This window comes from Musa acuminata, chromosome BXJ2-10 (assembly GCF_036884655.1).
Source record: "Musa acuminata AAA Group cultivar baxijiao chromosome BXJ2-10, Cavendish_Baxijiao_AAA, whole genome shotgun sequence".
Lineage (NCBI taxonomy): Eukaryota > Viridiplantae > Streptophyta > Magnoliopsida > Zingiberales > Musaceae > Musa > Musa acuminata.
In genome coordinates, this window is record NC_088347.1 from 28,045,887 (window position 1) to 28,070,319 (window position 24,433).

The 24,433-nt window shown below is 40.7% G+C and overlaps 4 protein-coding genes across 5 annotated transcripts; 3 read left to right on the plus strand and 1 right to left on the minus strand.

Moving 5' to 3' along the window:
- The first annotated feature begins 3,831 nt into the window (after positions 1 to 3,831).
- On the plus strand, positions 3,832 to 7,030 carry LOC103968366 (beta-fructofuranosidase, insoluble isoenzyme 3). Its single transcript, XM_065129012.1, has 7 exons — positions 3,832 to 4,143; positions 4,666 to 4,674; positions 4,750 to 5,606; positions 5,702 to 5,860; positions 6,047 to 6,288; positions 6,483 to 6,576; positions 6,674 to 7,030. Exons 1-7 carry the CDS (start codon positions 3,930 to 3,932, stop codon positions 6,857 to 6,859), a joined length of 1,761 nt encoding a protein of 586 aa, XP_064985084.1. The 5' UTR covers positions 3,832 to 3,929; the 3' UTR covers positions 6,860 to 7,030.
- A 3,268-nt stretch (positions 7,031 to 10,298) lies between these two features.
- On the plus strand, positions 10,299 to 17,522 carry LOC135624919 (OVARIAN TUMOR DOMAIN-containing deubiquitinating enzyme 6-like). Its single transcript, XM_065129013.1, has 10 exons — positions 10,299 to 10,435; positions 10,633 to 10,691; positions 10,774 to 11,603; positions 13,046 to 13,207; positions 14,368 to 14,445; positions 15,215 to 15,293; positions 15,372 to 15,517; positions 15,826 to 15,891; positions 16,723 to 16,897; positions 16,981 to 17,522. The coding sequence occupies exons 3-10, from the start codon at positions 10,956 to 10,958 to the stop codon at positions 17,220 to 17,222; spliced, it is 1,596 nt and encodes a 531-aa protein (XP_064985085.1). The 5' UTR covers positions 10,299 to 10,435; positions 10,633 to 10,691; positions 10,774 to 10,955; the 3' UTR covers positions 17,223 to 17,522.
- A 1,263-nt stretch (positions 17,523 to 18,785) lies between these two features.
- Positions 18,786 to 19,261, plus strand: LOC103969760 (secoisolariciresinol dehydrogenase-like). Its single transcript, XM_065130831.1, has 2 exons — positions 18,786 to 19,018; positions 19,108 to 19,261. Exons 1-2 carry the CDS (start codon positions 18,786 to 18,788, stop codon positions 19,259 to 19,261), a joined length of 387 nt encoding a protein of 128 aa, XP_064986903.1.
- A 255-nt stretch (positions 19,262 to 19,516) lies between these two features.
- LOC135583666 (uncharacterized) lies at positions 19,517 to 23,810 on the minus strand. Of its 2 annotated transcripts, XM_065129347.1 has the most exons (4): positions 23,224 to 23,810; positions 20,570 to 21,360; positions 19,774 to 19,825; positions 19,517 to 19,641 (listed from the first exon to the last, which is right to left on the minus strand). In XM_065129347.1, exon 1 carries the CDS (start codon positions 23,768 to 23,770, stop codon positions 23,270 to 23,272), a length of 501 nt encoding a protein of 166 aa, XP_064985419.1. In that variant the 5' UTR covers positions 23,771 to 23,810; the 3' UTR covers positions 19,517 to 19,641; positions 19,774 to 19,825; positions 20,570 to 21,360; positions 23,224 to 23,269. The 2 variants fall into 2 exon arrangements, with proteins under 2 accessions (XP_064985419.1, XP_064985418.1); XM_065129346.1 differs by having other exon boundaries at positions 19,517 to 19,825.
- Positions 23,811 to 24,433: the final 623 nt, after the last annotated feature.

A 24,433-nucleotide genomic window follows, 5' to 3' on the forward strand; every position in this document is an offset into this window, starting at 1 on the left:
CAGCACAAAACTGCTGAAGAACATACAAAATGGTACTATGTAACAGGGAACTATACAAGTCAATCTGTATCGTACAAAGTATATGAGTTGGTCATCCAAAGCCTCGGCGATCATTAACGGATCGCGTATGACCAATCCTCGATCGTAGTAGGTACAAATATCGACCCCCTAGTGGGATCAGACCTCGAACACTAAAAACACTCTAAACTCATCGTACTAACTTAAATTTCTTAGGAATCGAGCCAAGAATCTCCCTTCGGGCATTGACATTTTGAACGACCTTGTGTTCTCGGAATCGAGCCGAGTCATACTGACTCGTAACAGGCAGCGTGAAATTGCACAACAAAAGTATCTATTGCTGCAGTCAAATAATCACAGTAATAACTAAACTATTATTGTGGTTGTCCTTTGCATAGTAAAAGTATCGTTACTATAGTTGAATAATCACAGTAATAGCTGACTATTACTGTGGTTTTCTTTTGTTGGGTAAAAGTATCTATCACGATAATAACTAAATTATTACTGTGTTTTTTATTTGTAGGATAAAAGAATCTATTACTGTAATTATGGATCCACAGTGACATGTAAACTATTAATGCAGACTTTTACCTACTATTGTAAAATCCATAGTTATATCTTTTCACAATGACACCTATTATCATGGTTTCATGAGAATAAAATTTATTGCTGATGAGGCTTTTTTTTTTTTTTGTCCCAGCCACTTGGCAACCGCGCACCATGCGCTCGCCAAATCAATACGAGGAGTACTTCCATGGGCTAAACAAGATCCGTACCAAAGTACTCCTCGACACATCTCGTCTTAGGAAGTTTAGGATGGTGTCGTATGACGTCGTTCTGTGCATTCTGGGATGACAATCGCACGAAGGTACCATTTAGTCACTCAGAGATCGACCGCTGCGTCAAACCCGTGTATGACCTACCCTCGTAATGTAGTATAAAAACTCATGACCGGCATCTGGTCAGGGGGAAGCAAAAAAGAGAGAGGAAGAACAATCGCAAACTTAGTTGTCAATGGGCTAAAGTCGGGAACCACCCGACGAGAGCCTTGTGTGCAGGAGTGCGACCGCCTTCGGATATCCGACCACCTCGACCCGAGACGTACTCCTTGAAGACGGTCTCCGCATCCCGATCGAGAAGTGCTCCCCCTCAGACAGCATCGGCACCCCGACCTACGAACGAGATCAATCCCAGCGCCTAGCCCCCCCGATCGCGAGCTCCCGACATCAACCCGTGGACCAGGCCATGTTGACTCACCAACCACGGTGCATAAGTTCACCGACAATTACAGTTAAAACTATATAAATATATAAATAAAAATCATAATTACAAGTATAATTTGTTATAAGAAAACATATATTAGTTCCGAATCAGTGTCCCATTCAAACATTATTGTCCTTACCTCTGTTCTTATTTCACCCTGTCAATAAACATGATCCATCTTTATCATTTTTTCTACATTAATTTTTATATTTTATAAACAAAATAAATTGTATTTGTATTGATGCTCGACATTTATAATTTAGAGTTTTAATTTGCTAAAATCAAGCACAATAATAATCTCATGGCCAAACTTTGACTAAATCCTTTGTAAATAAATCTATATCATCACACAAGATGGGTCGATACATGATTCAATAAATTAATAGCTTCATACAACAGACTGATCGCCTGAAGGTAATAATCCTCCATCAACACTGATATAAATGAACTCATTTCCTCATGTAAATGATATGAAAAGTACAAGAGGAGACTATCGATGACATCATGAGTTGGCACCACTGGTCCTATCATTGCCAACTATTTTCTAAGTCTAAAGGATAAGTCGTAATCCAGCCACAGATGTGTTCTCCGGTGCTCAAACGCCAGCTTCTTTTTCTCTCTTTTCCTTTGAAAGAGACAGTGCTGTTTGGATCGTAGCATTCTTTCTCTTACAAAGGAGTGAATGGCAAAAAACACACAATTAATTTATTAGAATCAAGCACAATAATAATCTCATGGCCAAAGTTTGGCCAAATCCTCCGTGAACAAATCTAGATCATCACACAAGATGGGTCGAGACATGCTTCAATAAATTAATAGGTTCATACAGCATACTATGATCTCCCAAAGGTAATAATCCTCCATCAGCACAGATATAAATGAACTCGTTTCCTTATGTAATGAACATTAGAGTACAAGAGAGACTATCGATGATATCAGGAGTTGGCACTGCTGGTCTTATCATTGTCAACTATTTTTCTAAGACAGTCGTCATCCACCCACCGAAGTGGTCGAGGTGTTCTCCGGTGCTCAAACACTATCTTCCTTTCCTATCTCTTTTCCTTTGGAAGAGACGAGTGCTTCTTGGATCATAGCACTCTTTCCCTTTCAAAGGAGTGCACGGCAAAAAAAACTTTCATTTGAAAGATAGCATAACAATCACAATATTCTTCACGTAGCTGAGATGCATGATGACCACGTTTCCGAGAGAGGTTTGATCTGAATTCTCTTTGGATATGAGTATGATGTGAAGGATTGGGGGAGATAAGACCGATGCTACATTAAAGATTCTTTTTTTTTTTTTTGTCACTACTGATAGTTTTGTTTTATATTTTATAGGATGCATTTTCATGTAGGTTTTATGATATTAGATTTAGTGATTAATATAATCATTTGAAAAGAAAAAAATCTATTTTGTTTTCTAATATCATGTTTAAAACAAATATTTTTTTAAGCATTCACAAGAAAAAATATGTCGATCGACTTATAAAACAATGAGCCTTAGTTTATTGAGTCCAGAAATAAAATTCTATTTCATAAATCTAAAATATTTTTTGTTTAAAATAAATATTTTTTTATCTATTTCTTTTATCCAATCGATTAAGACTTTTCTATTTATAATAGATCATAGAGATTCATACAAATACGAAAGGATATTTTTCTCTATACCGCCTTCGACCACAGTCGTCCTTTGCTACGCACAAGATTGGTTCTTCTACCTGCATCCCTCGCATGAGAATTGTCACCTCTCTCATTGCATTCGGGGTCACCTCTATTGATTCTCGGTGAACATCGTCCTCATATGTTAGGTTTCAACAAAGTCAACGGTAGAGATAAGATCAAGAGAATAATGGTAAAATAATTATTTTATAAAAATATTATTTTAAAAACCTTTCGAAATAATAACGTCCAATGGAAAATTTCAAAAAGTAAGGAAAAAATCCTTAATGTAATTACAATTACTATATTTAGGATATTTGGTTGAAGATTAAACAAATCAGCAAAATATTAAAAAAAAATAAAAAATGCCTCCTCTAGATCTGTAAATAAATTATTAGTTAATTTACTGATTTCTGCCTGTGAATCCTCAATATCCACCGACGTTGACCTAATCAATCTTTTCTCAATGTCTCTATCTATCGTATCTTTCTTTTTGTTGTTTGTTTACTTTTCTTATCGCATTATAAGAGTGTATATACATACATTAACGGTTTAAATATCAGAATCAATCCCTTTGTTGTCTTAATGAAGAACATATTATCATGTGCTCGAGTCGCTTCTCCTGCAAATCATCTGTTCTTTGTTATCGAACCCCAAAAACAAAGCTAACTTAAGCAGAAAAGCTGGAGTTGCATACCAAACTGGCTATTAAATCAATGTTTAGCTTATAATAACTAAGATTTAGGGATTCTTTCACCGTATATTCGATGAACGTGAAAGAGATAATACAGTTCATAAACATATTATATTTTTAGAATTAATGGATACCCATCTTTGTCAAAGACATTGACTGTGTGAGAGTGACAGAAGCAAAGAGAAAGGCCACTCTTCTCCTCTCCAACCATTCCCTCTCTTGGCTGTAGTCTTCTTCTGAAGTCATCTTCGTCTTCCTGATTTGCTTGGTTGGTGGTCGGTTGCAGGGCGAAGGGATGGGGATGGGGAGGCCGACCGGAGCTTGGTCGACCCCGTGGTTGGTGGTGGTTCTTGTGCATTGGCTCCTCTGCGCCACCGAGAGGAGGCGAGGGGCGGTGGTGGAGGCCTCCCATGTGGAGTTTGCATCCCTCCAATCTGTTCCTGCCTCCGTCGTCGACAACAGGCTGAGGACTGGGTATCACTTCCAGCCCCCGAGGAACTGGATCAACGGTACGTTCCTCTCCTCCACCTCCTCCTCTTTGATGTATGGAGGCGTGCTCTGCCGGCGGCGCATGTTAGCCGGGGGCCTGGTTCGGGGCTACAGTGCGCCTGTGGGTCCCGCCGGAACTGGATCCGCCGGGTAACCCGTGTTGGTATTATTTTGGGGTTAACTTCCCCACGTAATCGAGTGTTACGCGATTCGTTAGACTGCTAAGATTTCTTCTCTACCGTTTAAGCATCTAATCAACGTCTTTTTAACGGTGGATTAAGCAAAGAGGAATCCGAGACCACCACGTAAGAGAAACCGATCCACCCTTGTTTTACGCCGCCCTTTTCTGCAGCTCCACAGTATCTTTGCATTGTTTTGTAATGGATAATGCCCTTGACATTGTCAATGAACAGCTGCTAGAATTTACACCTTGCTATTGGTCAGATTTGTTTCAATCGAATGCCAACACTGATGTGGTTTTTTGTGTCGTTGTCATATTCTCCATGGACGTGCCCAAATGGGATCATCATCCAATGCACCAGATCCAAATGGTATCATCCTCTTCCTCTGAACCTTTCTTGGTCACATATGGATTCGTGAAGCTAATGGACGAGCAACCAAACCAGGACCCATGTACTTCAATGGCGTCTACCACCTCTTCTACCAGTACAACCCCAATGGCTCCGTGTGGGGTAACATCGTGTGGGCCCACTCGGTGTCGACCGACCTCGTCAACTGGATAGCACTCGACCCGGCCATCCGCCCCAGCAAGCCATTCGACATCAACGGATGCTGGTCCGGCTCCGCCACCGTCCTCCCCGGCAACAGGCCTGTGATCGTCTACACCGGCATCGACCCCCAGCAGAGACAACTGCAGAACGTTGCGTACCCCAAGGATCTGTCCGACCCTTACCTCCGCGAGTGGGTCAAGCCCGACTACAACCCGGTGATCGCCCCTGGCGACGGCATCAACGCCAGCGCGTTCCGCGACCCGACTACGGCGTGGCGCGGTCCCGGCACGCACTGGAAGCTCGTGGTGGGGAGCAAGTGGAACCGGAGGGGGAAGGCCATTCTGTACCGGAGCAGGGATTTCGTGCACTGGGTCAAGGCCAAGCACCCGCTGCACACGGTCAAGGATACCGGCATGTGGGAGTGCCCGGACTTCTACCCGGTGGCGGTGAAGGGGAGGCGAGGGCTGGACACGTCCGCGTACGGCGACAGCGTGAAGCATGTGTTGAAGGTCAGCTTGGACCTGCGAAAGTACGAGTACTACACGCTGGGGAAATACTACCACTACCAAGACAAGTACGTGCCGGACAACACGTCGGCGGACGATCACACTGGTTTGAGGTATGACTATGGGAACTTCTACGCCTCCAAGACGTTCTTCGATCCGAAGAAGCAGCGAAGGATCTTGTGGGGGTGGGCGAAAGAGTCGGACGCCGAGGACGTCGACGTAGCTAAGGGCTGGGCTGGAATCCAGGTCGGTCTCGTAGCTGCAGCAGTGTTCATGACACATGATTTCCACAGACTTCGATCGACTGGATCTTCACTTTGTGTTTGATGAATTTGTCGTAGGCTATTCCGAGAACCATTTGGCTGGATAGCAGCGGTCGACAGCTTATCCAGTGGCCAATCGAAGAGCTCGAATCCCTCAGAAGCAAACACGTTGTTGTCGAGCACAAGAAAGTCTCAGGTGGCAACTCCTTTGAAGTGGAAGGAATAAACTCCTCGCAAGTACGTTTAATTAATTATGTTTGATAGACTTAATTCTTTTCTTGAGTTGTTCTTCGCTTTTCTGTCAATCCAAACAGGTAAAGACTTTTCCGCCGAGTGAAAGCTGAAGAATTGTGTTCTTTTGGACTCTACTGACTTTCTTGTTCCACTCTTCTTCATCGAGTGATGTGTTCTTTTACGGTGCAGGCGGATGTGGAGGTAGCATTCGAAGTCTCAGGCTTGGAAAAAGCTGAGGCCTTTGATCCGTCCTGGGCGACTGATGCCGAAGCACTCTGTGGCCGGAAGAGGGCGGACGTCAAGGGTGGGGTCGGGCCATTCGGCCTCCTGGTTTTGGCTTCAGCCAACATGGAAGAGAAGACGGCTGTCTTCTTCAGGATCTTCAAAGCTGAACACAAGCATGTGGTCCTCATGTGCCATGATCCTACCAGGTCGGCCATCCTTCTCCGACCTTCCATCTACCACTTTACCAGTTCATCCACACGTAATCACCACTGTGGTCCAGATGTTGATCTCTGATGCACCAATAAGATTCTCTTCCTATCAAGTTTGGATCATCGACTAATTGCCGATGCAAAACCGGTTTCCATCAGTAACCAATTCTTCATCTATGTTGCTCAAACAGGTCCTCCATGAGGCCAAATCTATACAGGCCGACCTTTGCGGGCTATGTCGATGTGGATATAGCTAAAACTGGCAAGATCTCTTTGAGGAGCTTGGTATGTTGATGAATCTTTAGCCTTCTATCCTTCCTTTTCTTTTAGCTTGTTGGATTAGCTGAAGAATGTTCTGCTCTGTGCTCTCGGTGCCATGCAGATCGATCACTCTGTAGTGGAGAGCTTTGGGGCCGAAGGCAAGACATGCATTACATCCAGAGTTTATCCCAGCTTAGCCATCGGAAAAGATGCTCATCTCTTCGTGTTCAACAATGGATCAGCGGACGTCAAAGTCTCTGAGCTGAAGGCTTGGGAGATTAGGAGACCTCTCATGAATGGAGCATAGGAAGGCATTCATGGAAATCTCAGCTTACAATAAATTCCGATGTTCAATTTCCGCTGCAATAATGGTCGAAATATAGTTGAGTAGGAGAATGATATGTACTTTGTCGAACTGCATACGCTCCTTTTGAGCTGATTTAATTACTTATTAGATTACTGTGCTAAGCATTATATACGCAGTGCTGATCCAATTCTAAACAATATACTGCCTCAAAAAGTTCCTACATCAGATCTGCATTCCAACACCTTGTCACTGCATCATCTTCCTACTGAGCTCCAGTGCATTACAGCATTGAGTCTGGCCATGCCAAGCATGCAGGCCTAACCTGTTGCAGAACTGACAGAAAAGTGGCATCTTTACACTCCCAGTTGAGTTGTCATCATACGAGGATGGTCAGCTTTGAGCTAATGGGTAACATCACAGCTGCTGAGCTAGTCAAAAAGATAAATGCAGGTGGAAGTCATACCTACGACTCCACTCCATTGCCAAGAAATTTCCTTGAAGAGAAATCTGCTTTGGGTTCAAAGCAAGCATATCTCATCTGAGAATTTGGTGACAATGATCACATGGAGTGTTGGGTGGCTGGAGAAGATTGGCAGTGGAAAAAAAAAGACTTGGAAAGTATAGTAGAAAGCAGCCGACTTGCTCCACTATCTAAGATCATCAAATTTAGCAGAGCCACTTGGTTTCATCTTCTTTGTGTCAGAATTAGCAGCTAAGGAGAACTGTGAAGTGTTTGCTTATATGCCACCATGAGCTTGCAGGTCAAATACCACAACTTTTGGTCAGCCCCTCTTGTTTGGAACAAAGAAGAAGGCACTTCAGCTGTTAAATTCAGTATTAAGTGTCCATAGTGAAGCTCCATATGTTTGCAACCTGCGCAATGCAACCTAAGAGCGACCTGATGACCCATTTATATCAAGTTTATACTAATCTTGTTATAATTTTTCATGATAAATGAATTAATTGGAATCACAACCCTTGAATACATTCTATCACAATTCCATTTCGACTGCTGGGCCTCAATGTCAGTTTAGAACAACACCATACCATCATTAAAACATCACTGAACAGGGATTACAGAGATTTGCATGCTAATGACCAATGTCATCACAGAAACAGCCTCCATGAGAATGGAAACAAGTGAAACCTTGGCATTGGAATACCACCATGGTACCTATAACCAAGCTCATAAAAATCTACATTGTTACAGCCTCAAGATTAAAAGTTATAACAGCAGGTTGTCAACTAAATTTAAAGCCCTGACTGCAGGAAACATAGATTGCTGTCGCATCCTCTGTCATATGAGATGATCTTTGGAGTGAATCAAATTAGACATGCAGACAGAAGGAATAGTGCAAAAAGCTGCAGAAGATAGCAGATTGATAACCACAAGTGTAGCTCAGAGCAATGTGTGAAACACCATCTTTGATCAACACAAGCTCCCAGTATTATGGCTAAACAGGCTTGAAATTTTGATGCTCATAGACTAACTACAGAATGCAATATTTCCATGGAACCGAGTACACGAAGAACGAGACTGCCAATGAGCACAACTCAGTCCAGCAAAATATAGCTTTTATTTTTTAATAAAAAGAATACTATTAGCAGGAAATTAAAATTATATGTATCTATATATATTATTAATATCGAAATTGATCGTTGATCCACGTCAGAATGTCCATCCGATTGATCCCTTTTTTTTTTGGAATCTAACTAAGTTTTATAGATGAATTTTGTACCTTCTAATTAGCTCCTTGAAAAAACCTTTTATGGTCAAATCAATAAGAAATCAAGGAAAAACAATTGGAATGTATTTTGGCTTCAAAACTATAACCGAAAGGCTTTTATTCATATTTAACAGTCAAAAAATTATTTCTTGAATTAAATATATTTTAAAGAATAATCTTTTTCTTCACGTCTATCGTTAAGTGATAGGCCCGACTAATATGCAGTTGAATGCGGTCAACATATATATTTATATATACTTATGTATATAATCTTAATCAGATGGATGATTGGAATCTACCTAGTTCATTTTTTTTTATAAATATGATAAGAACATTTTTTTCTTGGATACCAAGTTAGATTTTTTTAATAAAAATATTAAGAATTAGATAATTAGAAGAGTTGATGAGTATGTTAAGTATAGGAGACTCTCTTTATTTCCTCAAACCCATTTTATTAGACGTAAGTTGAACTGAATGGATGCAGGCTACATAAAACATCATAATGTAGATCGAAACTAAATTAAGTTATGATAATTTATTTATATTTGATAGGGAGTACATTATTACTTAATCATCATTTGATAACGTGGAGTCATCGATTAGAGAAAAAGATTGAGGTCATCTTTCATCCATCTACCACAATAGTCCAAAAACAATCCAAAATAGTTAGTTTGGGGTTATCCCCTCTTGTTGCCCATATACATAAAAAGTCAAGAGGGGATCAGTACGACGATTAGAGACTATCATCAATTTGCGATCAAGTATAAAAATATATTTTCGATATAATGAAGGGGGGCTCCCTTGAACCATTCACATCCATACTATTATGTATCGGGTGACTAACTCAGGTATCAAAAAGATCGAATTAGGAAACTTATCGTAATCATAATCTTCGTGCATGTGATATATTAGGAGCTTAATATTCTTATCTCGAAAATACATTGGACAATTCACAGGATTTAATTAGAATATCAACAAGATGTTCTCCTAATAGTACTAACTCCAAAAGACAACTTACATTTAGTTATATTACTATGGTAGTATTTCATATATCCATTTTTCATTAAAAATTATTTATTTCTCCCACATCATTGCTTATAGTTTGTTATTCTGGATCAATATTTCATAAAAAAAATCATGGATTAAACCCATGTTATGTCCATCTTCAACTATTTTAATTTTTTTCATTTCCATCGATATCCTAAAAAAAATCCTCAATCAAGTAATTTGTCGGCAACCATTAACAACTATTTTTTATTTATAGTAGAATTATTCAAGATGACCACGTTATATTTTCATTGAAAATAAGTACTTTTAATCCGACTTAAATGCGAGATGTGAAACCTGATGCTATTACGAATCCTAAAGCTCCATGATGATCCAAGTTAATCAATCCAAAAAGAATTTGAGAGTCGCTGTCGAAGTGACACAGCAAGCAGCATTTACACCGAATCCATCGACGACACGCTCTCATCTGCAACCTTAACTTCCCGGCGAAGCATCAGGGCGTGAAACCGAATCGGACGCGCGTCCCCACCCTCGGCCCATCGCCATCACGAGGGTACTTTCGGCAACACAAAAAGTACAATGACAATTTAACCCCCAACAAGACAACACGAACTCTCAAGAAAAAGGGTAAAAGGGTAATTCCACACCGATTCTCTCTCCGTCCGCCTATAAGATGATGATGATGCAGCCGCCCTCCGCCCGTTCTTTTATTCTCTCCTCCTCCGGTTGATCGTTCCCCCCCAAGACTTGTTCGCTGTCGTCACAGTCCCCACTCCTCTCTCTTGAATCCTCTCACTTCTTTGATCGTAGAGATCGGCGATTCTCCCTGGAATCGGTCAAGGCAAGCCCTCTTATTCTTCGGATTCGTTTCTTGCGTCGTCTTTCCCCCGCGGATTCTTTGTGTGTTAGGGTTTTCTAGGTCGATTCTTCGCTTGAATCTCATGGAATGCCTTTTGGTTTCTTGGTGATTCAGAGCGAGTCTTTCTTGCGAGAGGTTTGTTATTGGGTGATTATTGATGGTGGATTGGTTTTTGGCAGGGAACGGGTGAGGCAGCTGGGGTTTCTTGGAGCCTTGGATCGGGCGAGTCGGGGCTTTGGTAAGGTTCATATCTTGGTGGGTTTTCTGATTAGAAGACTGGGGGAATTTGGTCTCATGAGAATTGTTAGGGGAATGCAAAGATTGGTTTGCGGCAAGGAGCTGGAGCACAAGGATTCGTTCGTCTGGGGGATCGCTGTCGGTTCTGCCAAGGTCAGAACTCGTTACAAAGGGATTCGTGAAGCCGTGAACCTTTGAATTGGAAACGAGAAGGGCTTGAGAGAAGTTAAGGCAGTGACAAGATCGAATTATTGTTCGGAGAACGATGACTAGAATCTTTGTTCAGCGTGGATCGGTGGGGTCTTCCTCCAACGCCAATCGCCCTCCATCGAGCTCAGCGCCACAATCTTCTGCCTCTCAGGCTGCCCCCACTTCCAGGGAGGAGGACCTAGAAAAGCATATTCTTGAAGACCAGAGTTCCCCGGAGGACCCTGGAGAGCAATCAGAGAGCACTGAGGATAAAACTTTGAAGCATGATGAATCTTCCCAGGGTGTTAAAGTTGAGGGTGGGCACAATGTATATGTTGAAGAGGAGGAAAAGTCTTCAACTCATGATGTTTTGGTTTCTGCAGTTTTAAGGGATGACATGATTGAGCTTCGCTCGGAACAAGAAGATTCTGTGCGGTCAGGTAGTGATTCATCACAGATTGTTACAGGAGGTTCCTACCCTCCACCACCACCAGCCCCACCTCCAAAACCTTTGTTAACAAATCCAAGTTCAAGGAGGACTAGTATGGGGTCTCCAAATTCTGTGAGGATTGGTCCTTCAAGGAGGCAGTCGGCTTGGCCGGTTGTATCAACACGTTCACCATCAGAGTCTCGGCCATCTTCTCCCAGGTCATATGGTGAAGGCGAAGGTTACAACAGTGCGGATGAGCAAGGTCCTTGCTACGTGTCCTCATATGATGATTCGGTATGGTACCCTGTTGACATATATTATTTGTGATGCCAAGTTTCTGTGCAGAAATCTTGTAAGCATTTGTCAGGATCTTCTGCAATTATAGTTCATTTATTAAGACCAAAGACTAGGTAGTGAAATATAAAATAATTATTTATGCGATTCTTTGTCTTATATGTTCTAAGTCAGTTTTGATAAATTGTGCAGATATCTTGAGCATGCATGTGATTGGTAAATTTCTTCTCATTAGCTTCTTTGTTTGACATCTCATAGGTCTCACTTCTTGGTGACTTCTTATGCCTTAATATTGCTGAAGCTGTTATAGGCTTTTATATATTTGCACTTATCATCTATATTTAGTGCCTATGCCTGACCTTTTGAACTTCTGACATTCTTCTTCGTGTAAAAAATTGAGGAAATAGGTAGCAAACGAATGTTATGAAGAAAGTTGAATATAAGTTAGAACATTATTAAGTGGTTTATATTTTTGAATGAATAATTTCATCTCTATATAAGGCTAGGCGAGTGATTAAAACCAACCATCCTTGATTATCTCTCTCTTTGTTTCTGTGACTCACTAACATCGAGCGTAAATTGTAGGACAGTACCAGGTTCTACTTTTCCTGTACATTAGAGATTCTTAGTTTCTTTGGTTAGCTTATGATGAAATTAAAACTTTGTATTTTGCTCTGCTCAAAATAGATAAGCCTAGTAACCGATTGTTTATGTTGTTGCTGCTGGTCTTTGATGACTAAGTCGTCAGTGTTTTTGTTAACAATTTGGATAAATTGATTGAGAGCCTTTTAAGGGGACTGCAGAATGCTTTAAATTGTTACAGTCCTCCATTTCTGGTTTGGGTCAAAATTGAAATGGAATGTTTTGAAGAAGCAAAATTAATTTTCCTTGGCTTAAGAGTTGACAAGGCAATAAGTTTCGCTGTCTAAGGTTATCATTAGTTTTTACTTCTATTCTCATAATTTTCTGGTGGGGTGTTTGTCATCATAGTATAACAGTCTTTTTGAAAATTTGCCTTGAAAAGAGCATCACTTGATTATGCCTTGTAGGCATAGAAATCTTTGTTTTTTAATGGCTGAACTCATGGTCATAGATGAAAAGAGAGGGTTCAATTTTCTTTTGGCATAACTTCTTATGAAGATGTACAGTCTCTAATAGGAATGTCAATACGAGCAATAGCTGCACTTGATTAGCCTGACAATTATTCTTTATATGAGATGTTTTGGCATTAATTACTCAACAATTTAGGAGAATATCACCAATTTAATGGTTCATATGGATTTATTACAAAAGTTGCACTCCTTTATTATACTGTAAATGACATTACATTAATTTGTACATGTTTCTGAGTTAATAATTATGATTTTTTTTTTCACCTATTCATGCCCCACCGTTTTGTGGTATGATGGTATCAAATGTTCAAATATGGGTTATTTTGTCAGGAGAGAGAAAGACTGTTTGAAACTGATTTACGACGGGCAAAGGGTTTTGAAGTAAAAAAGATGCTGGAGGATGGGAATTGTCTTTTCCGGGCTGTTGCAGACCAAGTCTATGGCGATCCAGAAGCATATGACATGGCAAGACAAATGTGCGTTGATTATATGGTGTGTATTAGTAACCCAGAAAAATGTCATATTAGGATTAGCAGTTCATTATTGTTACCACTGATACCTACTGACTAATTGTATTGTTGCTATGTAGATTTCTGTTACTAGTATAAATTTTCGTGTCTACCCTATTCATTATTAAATAGGTGCAGAAATAATTTGTTACAGCTGTTATTAAGGATTGAGAACCACACCATGCAGGTGCACATGAGATAGCATGTTTCTTGCCAGTATAATACGCGCATGATACACATTTACAGAATGTCAACGTGTGTTGGTGCTTGTCGACTTTTGCTGATCTATCCTGTTGCTGTTTTTTTAAGTGAACACATGTTAAATTTGCAACATTATGCACTAGTTACTCTCCAAAGTAACCCCAGCATATGACTTGTCTTACTCCACTTTGGGAAGACATCTTAGATGTTGAGCACTTTATATGTGCCATCTTGTACTTGATGGTCTATTCAGACAAAATGCTAGCCACTGGAAATAGGTTTCTTGAATTTGGTTGTGTTGTGTCATCAACTGGAAAACTTAGGTGCTTTAACAAATCAAAGATTTTCTTGAGATTGGTTAAGTTTTAGAGTATCAGTTACTTAGGATTAAAGTCTCGTAAATTGTGCTTCTGTTGATGATATACATCATTTGATCTGTGCTGCTTGATCTGAAATTAGACTGCGTGCTGTATAAAATACTGCTTAGGTACTTCGGCCTAATTTTGCTATTGATTTAGGTTGCTTATTCTTCTTGATTTTTTAACCTGGATTGCTGGCAGAGTTTATCTGCACTAATTTTCATATTCAGGAGTTTTACCAACACATTCTAATTAAATATTATAATTTGACACATGTTTTACTTCTAGAACTGGTTGACAAAAGCAAATTTTGTCCAGAAAATGAAGATATTGAAGGTTAATCTTTTGTAACAGCCATTAATGAGAATCTAGTTTATTTTTTGTTGGAAAAATAAAAAGAACATGAATGTGGATCAACTTTGGCAAGAGCCACCATGCCACTAAAACATGGACCAAGAGAAGGCCTGTGTGGAAATTTTTTGTTCCAAAATATGCCTCTCGGTATTTGTATATGGTATGCTTAACTAGTATTTGCTTAATGCTGATTATATTTTTACCCATATCATGTTTTCTTTTTGCTTAGGAAAAAGAGAGAGACCATTTCTCTCAGTTCGTAACTGAAGGCTTCACATCATATTGCAAGCGGAAAAGACGAGACAAGGTAATTGGCACCTATCGTTTCTAACCCATGAGTTATTGTGATTTATATGAGCGTTCCAATGAATGAGTGCTCAAAGATCATGAAAGCCGTGTTGTTTAGTGACCTATAGCTCTGGTAATATACTCTGACAGTTATAGAACTGTCACTCTCCCATTTGCTTCTTAGTTTTTTTTTCCTCCTCCTTGCTACAGACTTGGTTAATTAATACAAACCGAGATTTCTATATACAGTTTAAGCATGTATGATGTTTTGGCACAAACTAGAAGTTGTAGAGAAAAAAAGGTTAATGAGGCTAGTTGGCAGGATCATAACTAGTTCCATGCTCTTTCTACTTGATCAAATATCACAGTCTGATTTCTGGTTTCTCTGAGTATTAGAAACTTTGTAAGGTTTTGTTTGTCAACTGCTGTCATCTTTGTAATGTTACACCGATTGAATCTATACTTATCCTTCTTGAAGTGGCAATTATACATCATCATGTGCTTGATTTTTACATTTTCACATAGTCCTCCTTGAACTTGTTATTAGTGGTTGATATATGGTGAAGTACTACTTCGGTTTGAACTTCCAATTTTTTATGCAAGAATATTGCTTGTACTAGTGTTCTAAATAGTTCTAGATTATCGGTGGTTCTCTCCATTGAGATTAATGCAGTGTTATATATAATTAGTTTCATAACTAGTTTAATGTTGTGTAAGTTCATCTTCATAAGTGATTTTTTTGCCACTAAATTTGGTTTTTTAATTATTGAATGTTTGGCTTATTATAGGTCTATGGAAACAACATTGAGATCCAGGCATTTGCTGAAATGTACAACCGTCCTATACATATCTACTCCTATAGCACAGGTTCTATGCACTTTGATGATTATTTGTATATGGTCGAACTGTCAGTGAATAGCTCTTAACTATCATGGTCATGCGCAGAACCTATTAATATCTTTCAAGGGAATTACATCACTGATACACCTCCAATTCGGTTAAGCTACCACCATGGTAACCATTACAACTCACTTCTTGACTCACGTAGAATGACAATTGGTGCAGGCCTTGGATTTAGTAGCCTTCGAGGGGTAAGTTATTCTGCCCGTAGTCTTCTGCAGTCCACTGACAACCCATTCTTGGAAATCTCTGCCCTTTGTTCCTTTCTTTTAGATGTGTGAATACAAAACTAATGAGGAATAAAAAGGAAGATTTTGACAATGAACCAACTGTTAGTTTATTTTGAGATCATTTTGAAATGGTTAAGTGTTGTTTCTTTAGCGCACTTCACTTAACATTTTGGTCCATTTAGCATTGGTATCACTTGTATTACTAATGGTTGCTCTTTAAGGGGATTTGTTGAACTTACTTTTTTTTCTCTGGTTTCTTTTTAATATAGAGAAACATTAGTAAGGACCAGGTGAAGGCTGCCATTAAAGCCCAGCAGGATCAGCAAATAGACAATGTAAGTAATGCTGCTGTATGTTTGTAGAGTTCCATTGCATCTTATATTGTGCAGCTGCTATTCTACCACAATTAGTTTCTGTTGAACTTTATGTGCGCTTACTCGATTTTAGTTTTTCTTATAAGCTGCTCTAGAATTTTAGCAGATGTTGCAGCCACGATTTAGTGTATCTTAAGTTTAATTCTTCTTAGAGTGCTAATACCTACTTTTTTTAGAATTTAATGATTTCTGATAAGTTGATGATTTGTCTCAGTGATGGAGATAATTTCTTTTTTTCCTGTAATGTATTCTTTAATATTCTTGTTTTAACAAAAAAGAAAAGTATAAGTAGTAGTTTGCTTCTCCATTTTAAGTATGTCTAGAGATGCTTCTTTCAGTATCATGTTGAACTGGACACAATGTAAGTAGCATCGCTTGCATATAGGTTTACCACCTTTGTCATTTATGTGCAACAAGGATTTTGTTTCCTTGAAAGATTTGCTACTTGGTTTTGCCTTTTGTTTCCTCTTCTTAGTTGGGAGTTCATTTCTTTTCCATTGTGGTAATGTGTAGGACCATAAAAAATGTTCATTTCTGTAGTGTGTTGAGTCAAATGTTCATGTTCTTGCAATCTGTTGATCTACATTAACTACAATGTCCATGTCTGAAGGCAAAAAGGAACTCAGAATAATTGTCATTCGAGAGATGGACACTCGGTCCTGACATGGTTCCAGTGCCTTGATGGCATAACGTGTTGTTTGCTTGTTTGGAACATTGGAGAAGTAGCATAATGGAGCTCTTTTTTCTTCCATATGATGTGAGGCCTGCCCCTAAATAATTTCATGATGACAGGCACTTATAGCGGAGGGGCGATTTTACTCCGATCTGGAACTGACAGAGAAGGAAATTGAGAGGATGGTGATGGAGGCTTCACGGGCTGAATATCTAGCTAAAGAGAAGTTGAAGCAGTGTCCTTCGTTTCAAGAGTCTTCCACGTCTAGGGCAGAACCATCATCTTCTGTGGCAAGTGAGTTCTAATCTCACTGAAACCTGAACATTACCACTTAGTCTTTAGTTTATTCATGGTGGAAAGCAATTGATATGCAACAGCAACGGGATCATCACGGTCTGCATCGGAAGCTGATAGTGAGAAGGCATTGCTGCCTGAGATGGTGCTCACCAGCAGCATGCAGATGGTTCTGTCCATGGGTTTTGGCTACATGCAGGTCATGGAGGCATATAGCATTTTTGGTGATGACGTGGATTCTATGATATGCTACCTGCTGGAGATGGGAGGCAGTGGTGGCTCTCCTGCTGGCAGGAACAGACACAAAGGGAAAGCAGCAGAGTGAGAGGCTTGGAGGTCAACTGGCGGGGCGATTCTATGATATGGACAACCAAGTAAAGCCTCCTCTATGTTGACGTGTTCTTCTAGTGGTAGACAGAGACGATATAATAAAATGCTGAAAAATGATTCTACATCTGTCTATTCTATTAGCAACATGCAAGTAATATCATGAGTCGCCAAATGATAAGTAATAAAACAGGAATTGAACTCCTTGTAGAACAAAGCATCTTCTTTTGTGCTTATTTGCTGGAGCTATTCTTCTGGGTATCATGAAGTCATATATTTGTTGCTTGCTCTCTTTTAAGATTGTTGTGTTTCTCTCTCTTGTCCAGTTTGTAGTTGAATAACTTTGCTGATGATCATGCCGCGAACAAAACATGCTGCGATTATTTTTAATGGTTTTCCGCTACGATTGACGGCAGGGCTTATGCTTCGATCGGAAATATTTCTTTTTGGTCGCTCATATTGTCTTTTGTTTGTAGTAGTAGTATTTGCATATGTTTTGGTCGGGTAGGCCTTTGTCTTGCACAGTTAATTACACGGTGTTTCGGACAAAGTAATATCTATCAGAACAAAATAGAAAGGTATATGCATATATGCTGGACAATGTTTAGGGTATTATTTAGTTCATAAAAAAACAATGTCTTACATCAAATCAAGTGGATGTAAAGTTGTGGTGGAAGTCTTTTGGATAATGCAGCAACAGTAAGATGAATGAATCTTGGATGCGTCCTTTTATCTGTGTAAAGCTTCTTCGTTTAGGTAGTTGATGTTTAAATTTGATTATAAATTCCAACTTTATGAAATTAATTTAATTTGAATACCATCCGCATTTGAAAGAGGTAAAAGAAGGACTTCATTTGAGAGCAAAAATCTTGCATCTCACATCTCACTTACATTTGAAGGTATAGATAGAGAGGAACATTCTTCGTGTTGTCCCACTAATAATTTTTGGAATATATTCTCTTGGTTGGATAAATTTATGAGTATAGAAATCTAACGATAATAATAGATGTACCCATTGATTGATAATCTATGCAAAAAATATTAAAATTCAATAAATCTAAAGTGCCAATTGGCTTACAGAATTTACAATTTGACATGTTCTGAAGTAACATATGTATATATATATTTTTAAATATATTATTTCTAATTATATGTTTTTACTTTTGTAGAATCTTTTAATGTATTCTCATATTTCTCTACCTCACATTCTCATGGTTGATTCCTATGTTGATATGAATCCGCCATTCTATAGTCCATCATGTGAATCATGATAGCATACTTGTTTCACATGGTTTTAGACTCGTCATGTTCTACATGCTGCGGTCATCTTCTTCTCTGCGGAGTTCGCCGCAGTATTATCTATATATACACATCCACTCTCGTTCTGAGAAGGTAACACAGAGAGAGAGAGAGAGAGAGAGAGAGAGAGAGAGAGAGAGCGAGCGAGGATTTCCATGGCCAATTGCAGTGCTTTTCCAGTTCCGCTTTCACTCGCGAGGAGGTCATTCATACATGTTTTGCCGTCGACCTGGCCGTCTCCAAGTACGGCTGCCTCGACGTCATGTTCAATAACGCCGCCGTCATCCACCGCAACCGGACCCGGATCACGGACGTCGACGCTGCTGACTTCGCCCGGGTGCTGAGCGTCAACCTCGCCGGGGTGTTCCTGGGGATAAAGCACGCGTTGCGGGGGCAGCATCATCAACAATGGGAGCGTGGCGGCGGTGGTGGGCGGGGTGGCGTCGCACGCATACATCACGTCGAAGAGCGCCGCGGCCGAGGACGGCCAGCACGGCATCCGAGTCAACTGCATCTCCTCCTTCGGCTATGCCACCGGCTTGGCCTGCGAGTTCATGCGCATGGAGGGGAAACAAATCGAGCAGCTCATCGGCGGGATGGCCAACCTCAAGGGGCCGGTGCTGCGACGCCGCCGTCTACCTGGGGAGCGACGAGTCCGGGTTCGTCAGCGGCCACCACCTCGTCATCGACAGCGCGTTCACCACCGTCAACAACGGTTTTGGTCTCTTCAAGCAGTGACATTAATATTAACTAAGAGCTTATAATATCGCTAAAAGCGTCCTCAAAGAATATGAGCTTGTCACTATCGTAATCACCAATAACTATTTGGTCAGTCAGTAAGTGGATGTATGTTTCTGAGTTGAAGATACACGAGTGTATGCTGGCAAGCAATTATTTATGCAGCTTAATAGCGATGCATCGTATATGTGTGATGATTCATGCATTATAGCATCGAAACCATTCTTACATGGCATAACACATCACATTATGCTATGGATGGAACAAATAGATGCATTCTACGTATGTGTCTTAGCTACAAGCAGTCTGACACACGTGCTAGTAGCCATCTGAACCAGCACAGGCCAAAAACGAGGGCTCACCAGCCATCCTAACTCTTTCTGTATCACATAGCAAACAGAAATGATTTGGCATTCAATATCACACTCTGATTCTAAATCTTGGATGTCTTTTGGGTAAGTATGATCCTCTACAACTTACTACAAAGTGGTACCCCACACAAGGCTGCTTACCAGCATCAACAGGTGAAAGAAGTCAAGCCATTTGCAGCAGTAGGATATTTTCCTGAAATATAATGTAGCAATCAGTCAACTTCAATCTACTAGTATCACCAACAAAGTAATTAGAATACATGGACTATACATTTAAAGTCGGACGACCCTCGACATCAAGTTAATGTTGCACCTACCTTTACACATCGGGATGACTGGAATTTAGAATCATGGAAACAACTCTATTTGCAGGATTATTCCAAAGACAGAAAAAATAATGAACTTGTTTTTGCATACCAAGGGAATGCAAATTATGGTATAAGTAATCGACTCTGATTTCCCTATACGAGTCACAAGAAATATTACTGAAGTTGAGAAATGAAATAAACCGCCAGTAAGAATTCTCATGTCAATGCAGTGTGTACCAAGATGGCCTTCATCATTGAGAAGGGTGGACAATTTTATTAGTTCCTTTTGTTTTATAAGGCTAACACCAAAATTAAACCCACCCTAAATCTTCAGTCTTCTTGGGCAAGATCAAAAATTGAAGTTTGCAAAACTTGAACCATCAACCTAGCTGGGTTGTTTTAATACCTGCCCCTAAGTTGACAAGAATTTTAGCCCATTTCAGATCCTATTGGAAATGACATCTTGATCAATTACAAGTTTTGTACCACACATATTTGGAAATTAATATAACATGGAAGTTTAAGCTCAAAGATGATGGATCAACCCTTACCATATATCTAGCCTTTTGCAAGTCACAGGAATTCACAAAGATTGCTGAATCAAATTAATGTGAAATTAATCATTTTACCTGATGGTAGGAGAACATTTCAGGATACACATTCGCACCCAGCCAACAAGACCATAGAGAAAAAACTGACTTTGTTGAAGGTCAAGGTGATTGTGTTCTCCCCAACCATTACTGCTTCTGATGTGTTTATTTACAATACCAAATTCTTTATTTTGCTCAAGTTTCCTCCATAGTTCTCAGCAGAAATTGGACCCACTTTTAAAAGCCAATAGTAGATCATTTCCCATGCCCACAGATGAGCAGCTCCAAGGTACCTTTCCACGGTGAAGCATATTTGGTCCTCTTCTGGTGCTCTTAGTCTATGGTGTTTCGGAGCCAAAATTATTCCCTTAACAGTTAACCTTGTGGAACTGCTTGCCTTGTGTCTGGCTGAAGTCAGGTTCTTCAGCTTAACAGTGAAAGCTGCATACTACTCATTATTCTGTTCATCATTCATGCAAGCAGCAGTATCATATTTGCCATTTACAGTTATACATCGAGGGATGAGATGGCCCAGCAGAAAAGCCCCTTCTGTCATAGGAAACCACGAACCCAACCTCATTATTTTCTTCTCTCAACCTCCTCGATAAAAGGGTTCATGAGATCTGATGGTCCTTGCCAACTTCTGGAAAACTCTCGGCTATCCATTTGATCAACTAAGAAATATTTGCTCCCCACATACAGGCTTTCCTTCAAAGCTCGAAGAGCTCTCTCTGTATCTAGAGTAAGCTTCATAAATTGCAAAGTCATGTCCACTTTCAGTTGTACAGTTGTTGAATGCGAGGGGAAAGACGACCCACATACAAAGACATCTAGTGGGAAATAGAATGAGAATCACACTTTAGCGAATTAAATCTATCAAAATGCAGTATGCAAAACATAAGTCAGGGCAATTTAAGGATTTCTTATAACAAAGTATAAGATGCAAAGAATATGTATTGTCAAAAGAAAAGATGAGAAACAAGGGATTTATACAACCTTAGTTGGATTAAAAAGTGTTCTCTTTTGAGGCACTTAATTTAAGAGGCTAATGTAGTATTTAAAACATCAAGATGGCAAGACATCGCTATATCAGTCAAAAGCTTCAGTTCCATCTTTCAAGAAAACCAAATTACATAATGCAGGATCTGGCAGATAATCATGATGGCTACAGAGTGGTGCATGTAAACAACACATAAGCAATCATAGAAGGCCAAATAACAGCATTCTCACAGTACAAAAGGCCTTCATACATATCAAATTGCCTTATATATTCCTCAGAATATGGTTGTTTTCTTCTACAGCTTACAGTAGCAAGTGTAGAACATTAAAGCAAGTAGTGATATTTGTTCTACTTATTAAGAAAAGACATTCCTTTATGACCACTGAAGAACCAAACTTAGGACTGTTAACTGTTTGCGTCTTTTGGACAAGTTTGAACTTTGTTGAAATATATCTCAAATCTAACAACAAGTATATTCATAGACCACAAAAGTACTGTGGATCGATTATTGTATGACTGCTTCATATATCCAATCTTACAACTTTTCCTTGGCCTACAGTAGATTGTTGATTGACACCCAATCAAGCTAAGAAAATCATGCAGATTTAAGACCCACTACTTTCCTATGCATCCAAATCAAAGCATGTATACAAGAAAATAAAACTTAAACATGTCTCGACAGCTAATAACATAACATAGAAAAGCCTTTCTACGGCCAATGATAACATGTAACGGTTAGCCACCACCCGGATTAGCAACCAATTCTGACCGTCGGTCATCTATCATATAACACACAGACCAAGAACTGCGAAAGAAAAGATTGTACCATGCTAGAGCCAAATCAGCCACAAAAAATAGAATTCCAACAAATGAAATAGACGAAAGCTTGCTTCTTGATCCCATTCACCTACATTACTTCATGAAAAGCCGTCCCAAGCCAATCGAAATCCTCCGCAGAGGTACCCCGATCAAATCTACAGTTCTAATCCAACCCCATTATGATGGGTTCAAGACAAGCATACGTCAGGGTAAATATCCGAATCCATGCTAAAAGAGACTAATAGAACAATCTCTCCCGCCTGTAAGCAAAAAGAACCCTAACCTAGTCCGAATCGAAATGAGAACAACAGCGACAAGATCGATCGAAGAGTAGACGGGCGGCGATTACCTCGAGACACAAATAGAATCCATCCAAAACCCATCGGAACCCCAAATTTCTCCCGAATCAATCGCGCGACGCCATCGGTCGAAACCCAACCGGCGACCGGGATTCCAAAAGCGGGACCTTTGCCTGAATCGGCATCGTCCCGGCCACCTCGTTTCCCGATCGTGTGCTCCTTACCACATCTACAAATGTACGCACGTCTCTATTGTTCGATAGCTCATCCTGACCGTTGGATGCGAAACCGACGTGTATTAATACCACGTTGGAAGAACTAACCTTGCATGGAAGTCGACCTACCCCCATGGTCCAAACCCGACCGTCGGATCGCCATCTAATGGTCTCGATCCTCCATCCCCACCATTCATCGACATGATCATCGTGTTTAAGTATTCTCCTACCCACATAATGGCAGAATAATGATTGGAAGCTTTTTTGTTTCTGTTTTTTTTCATGTGTGATTTGGCATTGTTTTCTCTCTTTTTGCTTCCTATTTATTTATCATAAAAAATGGGGAAATAAGAAAAAAACCTGAATGAGGGCTGTTAGACGCCGTTAGTGCTGCCGTTAGGAGGAGTCATCGTCGCGGACGATGGACGAGCCGGCAGACGAAATCGATGCAGGAGAGGAGCGGGTCCACGCCGAGGCCGCAGGTGAGGACGGCGAGGAACCGACGGAGCGACTGGTGACGGCGGCGAAGACGGTCGGACTCCGCCGCCGACGGCGTCGGCTGGAGGTACGCGTACGCTGCCTGCTTCACGAGGCGGTTCCTGATCCGGATCTCCCGGCCCCCGCCGGCGCCGGGGGCGGCCGGGGACGAGGCTCCGCTGGGCGGCGGAGGCGAGTCGATGAGGTCCCGGAGGCTGGTGTAGCCCGTGGCCTCTCCAGCGCGAGGGCGGCGCTCGAATTCGCCGCCGCCGTTGGGGTAGGTGCGCCCGACGTGGAGCGCCCTCGGCTGGAACCGCGGGAGGGAGGAGTCCGCGGCGGCGGGGGACCTCGACCATCGATGGTGGATGACGAAATCACTGCTCGCCGGCGGTTCCGAGGGCGTGTCGGCCGCGGCGGCTTCCCCCGCCATCGCGAAGAGAGGGAGAACAGAAGGAAGATGCGGAGGAATAAAGAGAGGATGTATGATTATGTTTAGTGTAGCTTAATTAATCTGAATTGAGGTTAAGTTCCGATAAAACATATTAAAAATACGAAGGAATTACGTGTGAGCATTCCAACTCTTATTAGATCACTGTAAGTATAGTACGAAGGCAGTAGTTGTTTGTCGGGGGTTAAAACAAGGATGAGGTCAACCGGCCGAGTCAACGTTTGGGCGGATGGATTCCGCGGTCTACAAGCCGACGCTTCGGCTTCAAGTCGTAACGCCTCAATTATTGGAACGGCGTCGTCCTCCAAATGCCTCGTGGGTACTACGGTTGCAGTTGGTGGGTGATCGGGTACAGCACTGCTTTTTAAGGAGTTTGGTACAATTGGGATGTTATGACAATGGTGGGCGATATCGATGGGTTCAAATTTTCATAATCAATCAAACATCTTTTATAGTGTAACCGAGACGTATTTCGCCACCAGTTGAGCATGATTTATGATCATCAATTCATAGCACGAATTTTATAGTTTCAGTTTGTTAAAAATTGGCGTGGGTGCAAGTTGCTCTAGCGTCGACCTTTTAAAGCATCATAAAGAATACCAATGTGCATTCATGTAAGGGTTAGTACTTAGTACCGTGGAGGAT

Coding starts and splice junctions, on each gene's coding strand:
- LOC103969760 (XM_065130831.1), top strand. CDS start 18,786: ATGTTCAATAACGCCGCCGTCATCCACCGCAACCGGACCCGGATCACG. Junction 19,019..19,107: donor GGCCGAGGACGGCCAGCACG/GCATCCGAGTCA, acceptor CAAATCGAGCAG/CTCATCGGCGGGATGGCCAA.
- LOC103968366 (XM_065129012.1), top strand. CDS start 3,930: ATGGGGATGGGGAGGCCGACCGGAGCTTGGTCGACCCCGTGGTTGGTG. Junction 5,607..5,701: donor AGGGCTGGGCTGGAATCCAG/GTCGGTCTCGTA, acceptor AATTTGTCGTAG/GCTATTCCGAGAACCATTTG. Junction 5,861..6,046: donor AAGGAATAAACTCCTCGCAA/GTACGTTTAATT, acceptor TTTACGGTGCAG/GCGGATGTGGAGGTAGCATT.
- LOC135624919 (XM_065129013.1), top strand. CDS start 10,956: ATGACTAGAATCTTTGTTCAGCGTGGATCGGTGGGGTCTTCCTCCAAC. Junction 14,446..15,214: donor AGCGGAAAAGACGAGACAAG/GTAATTGGCACC, acceptor GGCTTATTATAG/GTCTATGGAAACAACATTGA. Junction 15,518..15,825: donor GATTTAGTAGCCTTCGAGGG/GTAAGTTATTCT, acceptor TTTTTAATATAG/AGAAACATTAGTAAGGACCA.
- LOC135583666 (XM_065129347.1), bottom strand. CDS start 23,770: ATGGCGGGGGAAGCCGCCGCGGCCGACACGCCCTCGGAACCGCCGGCG.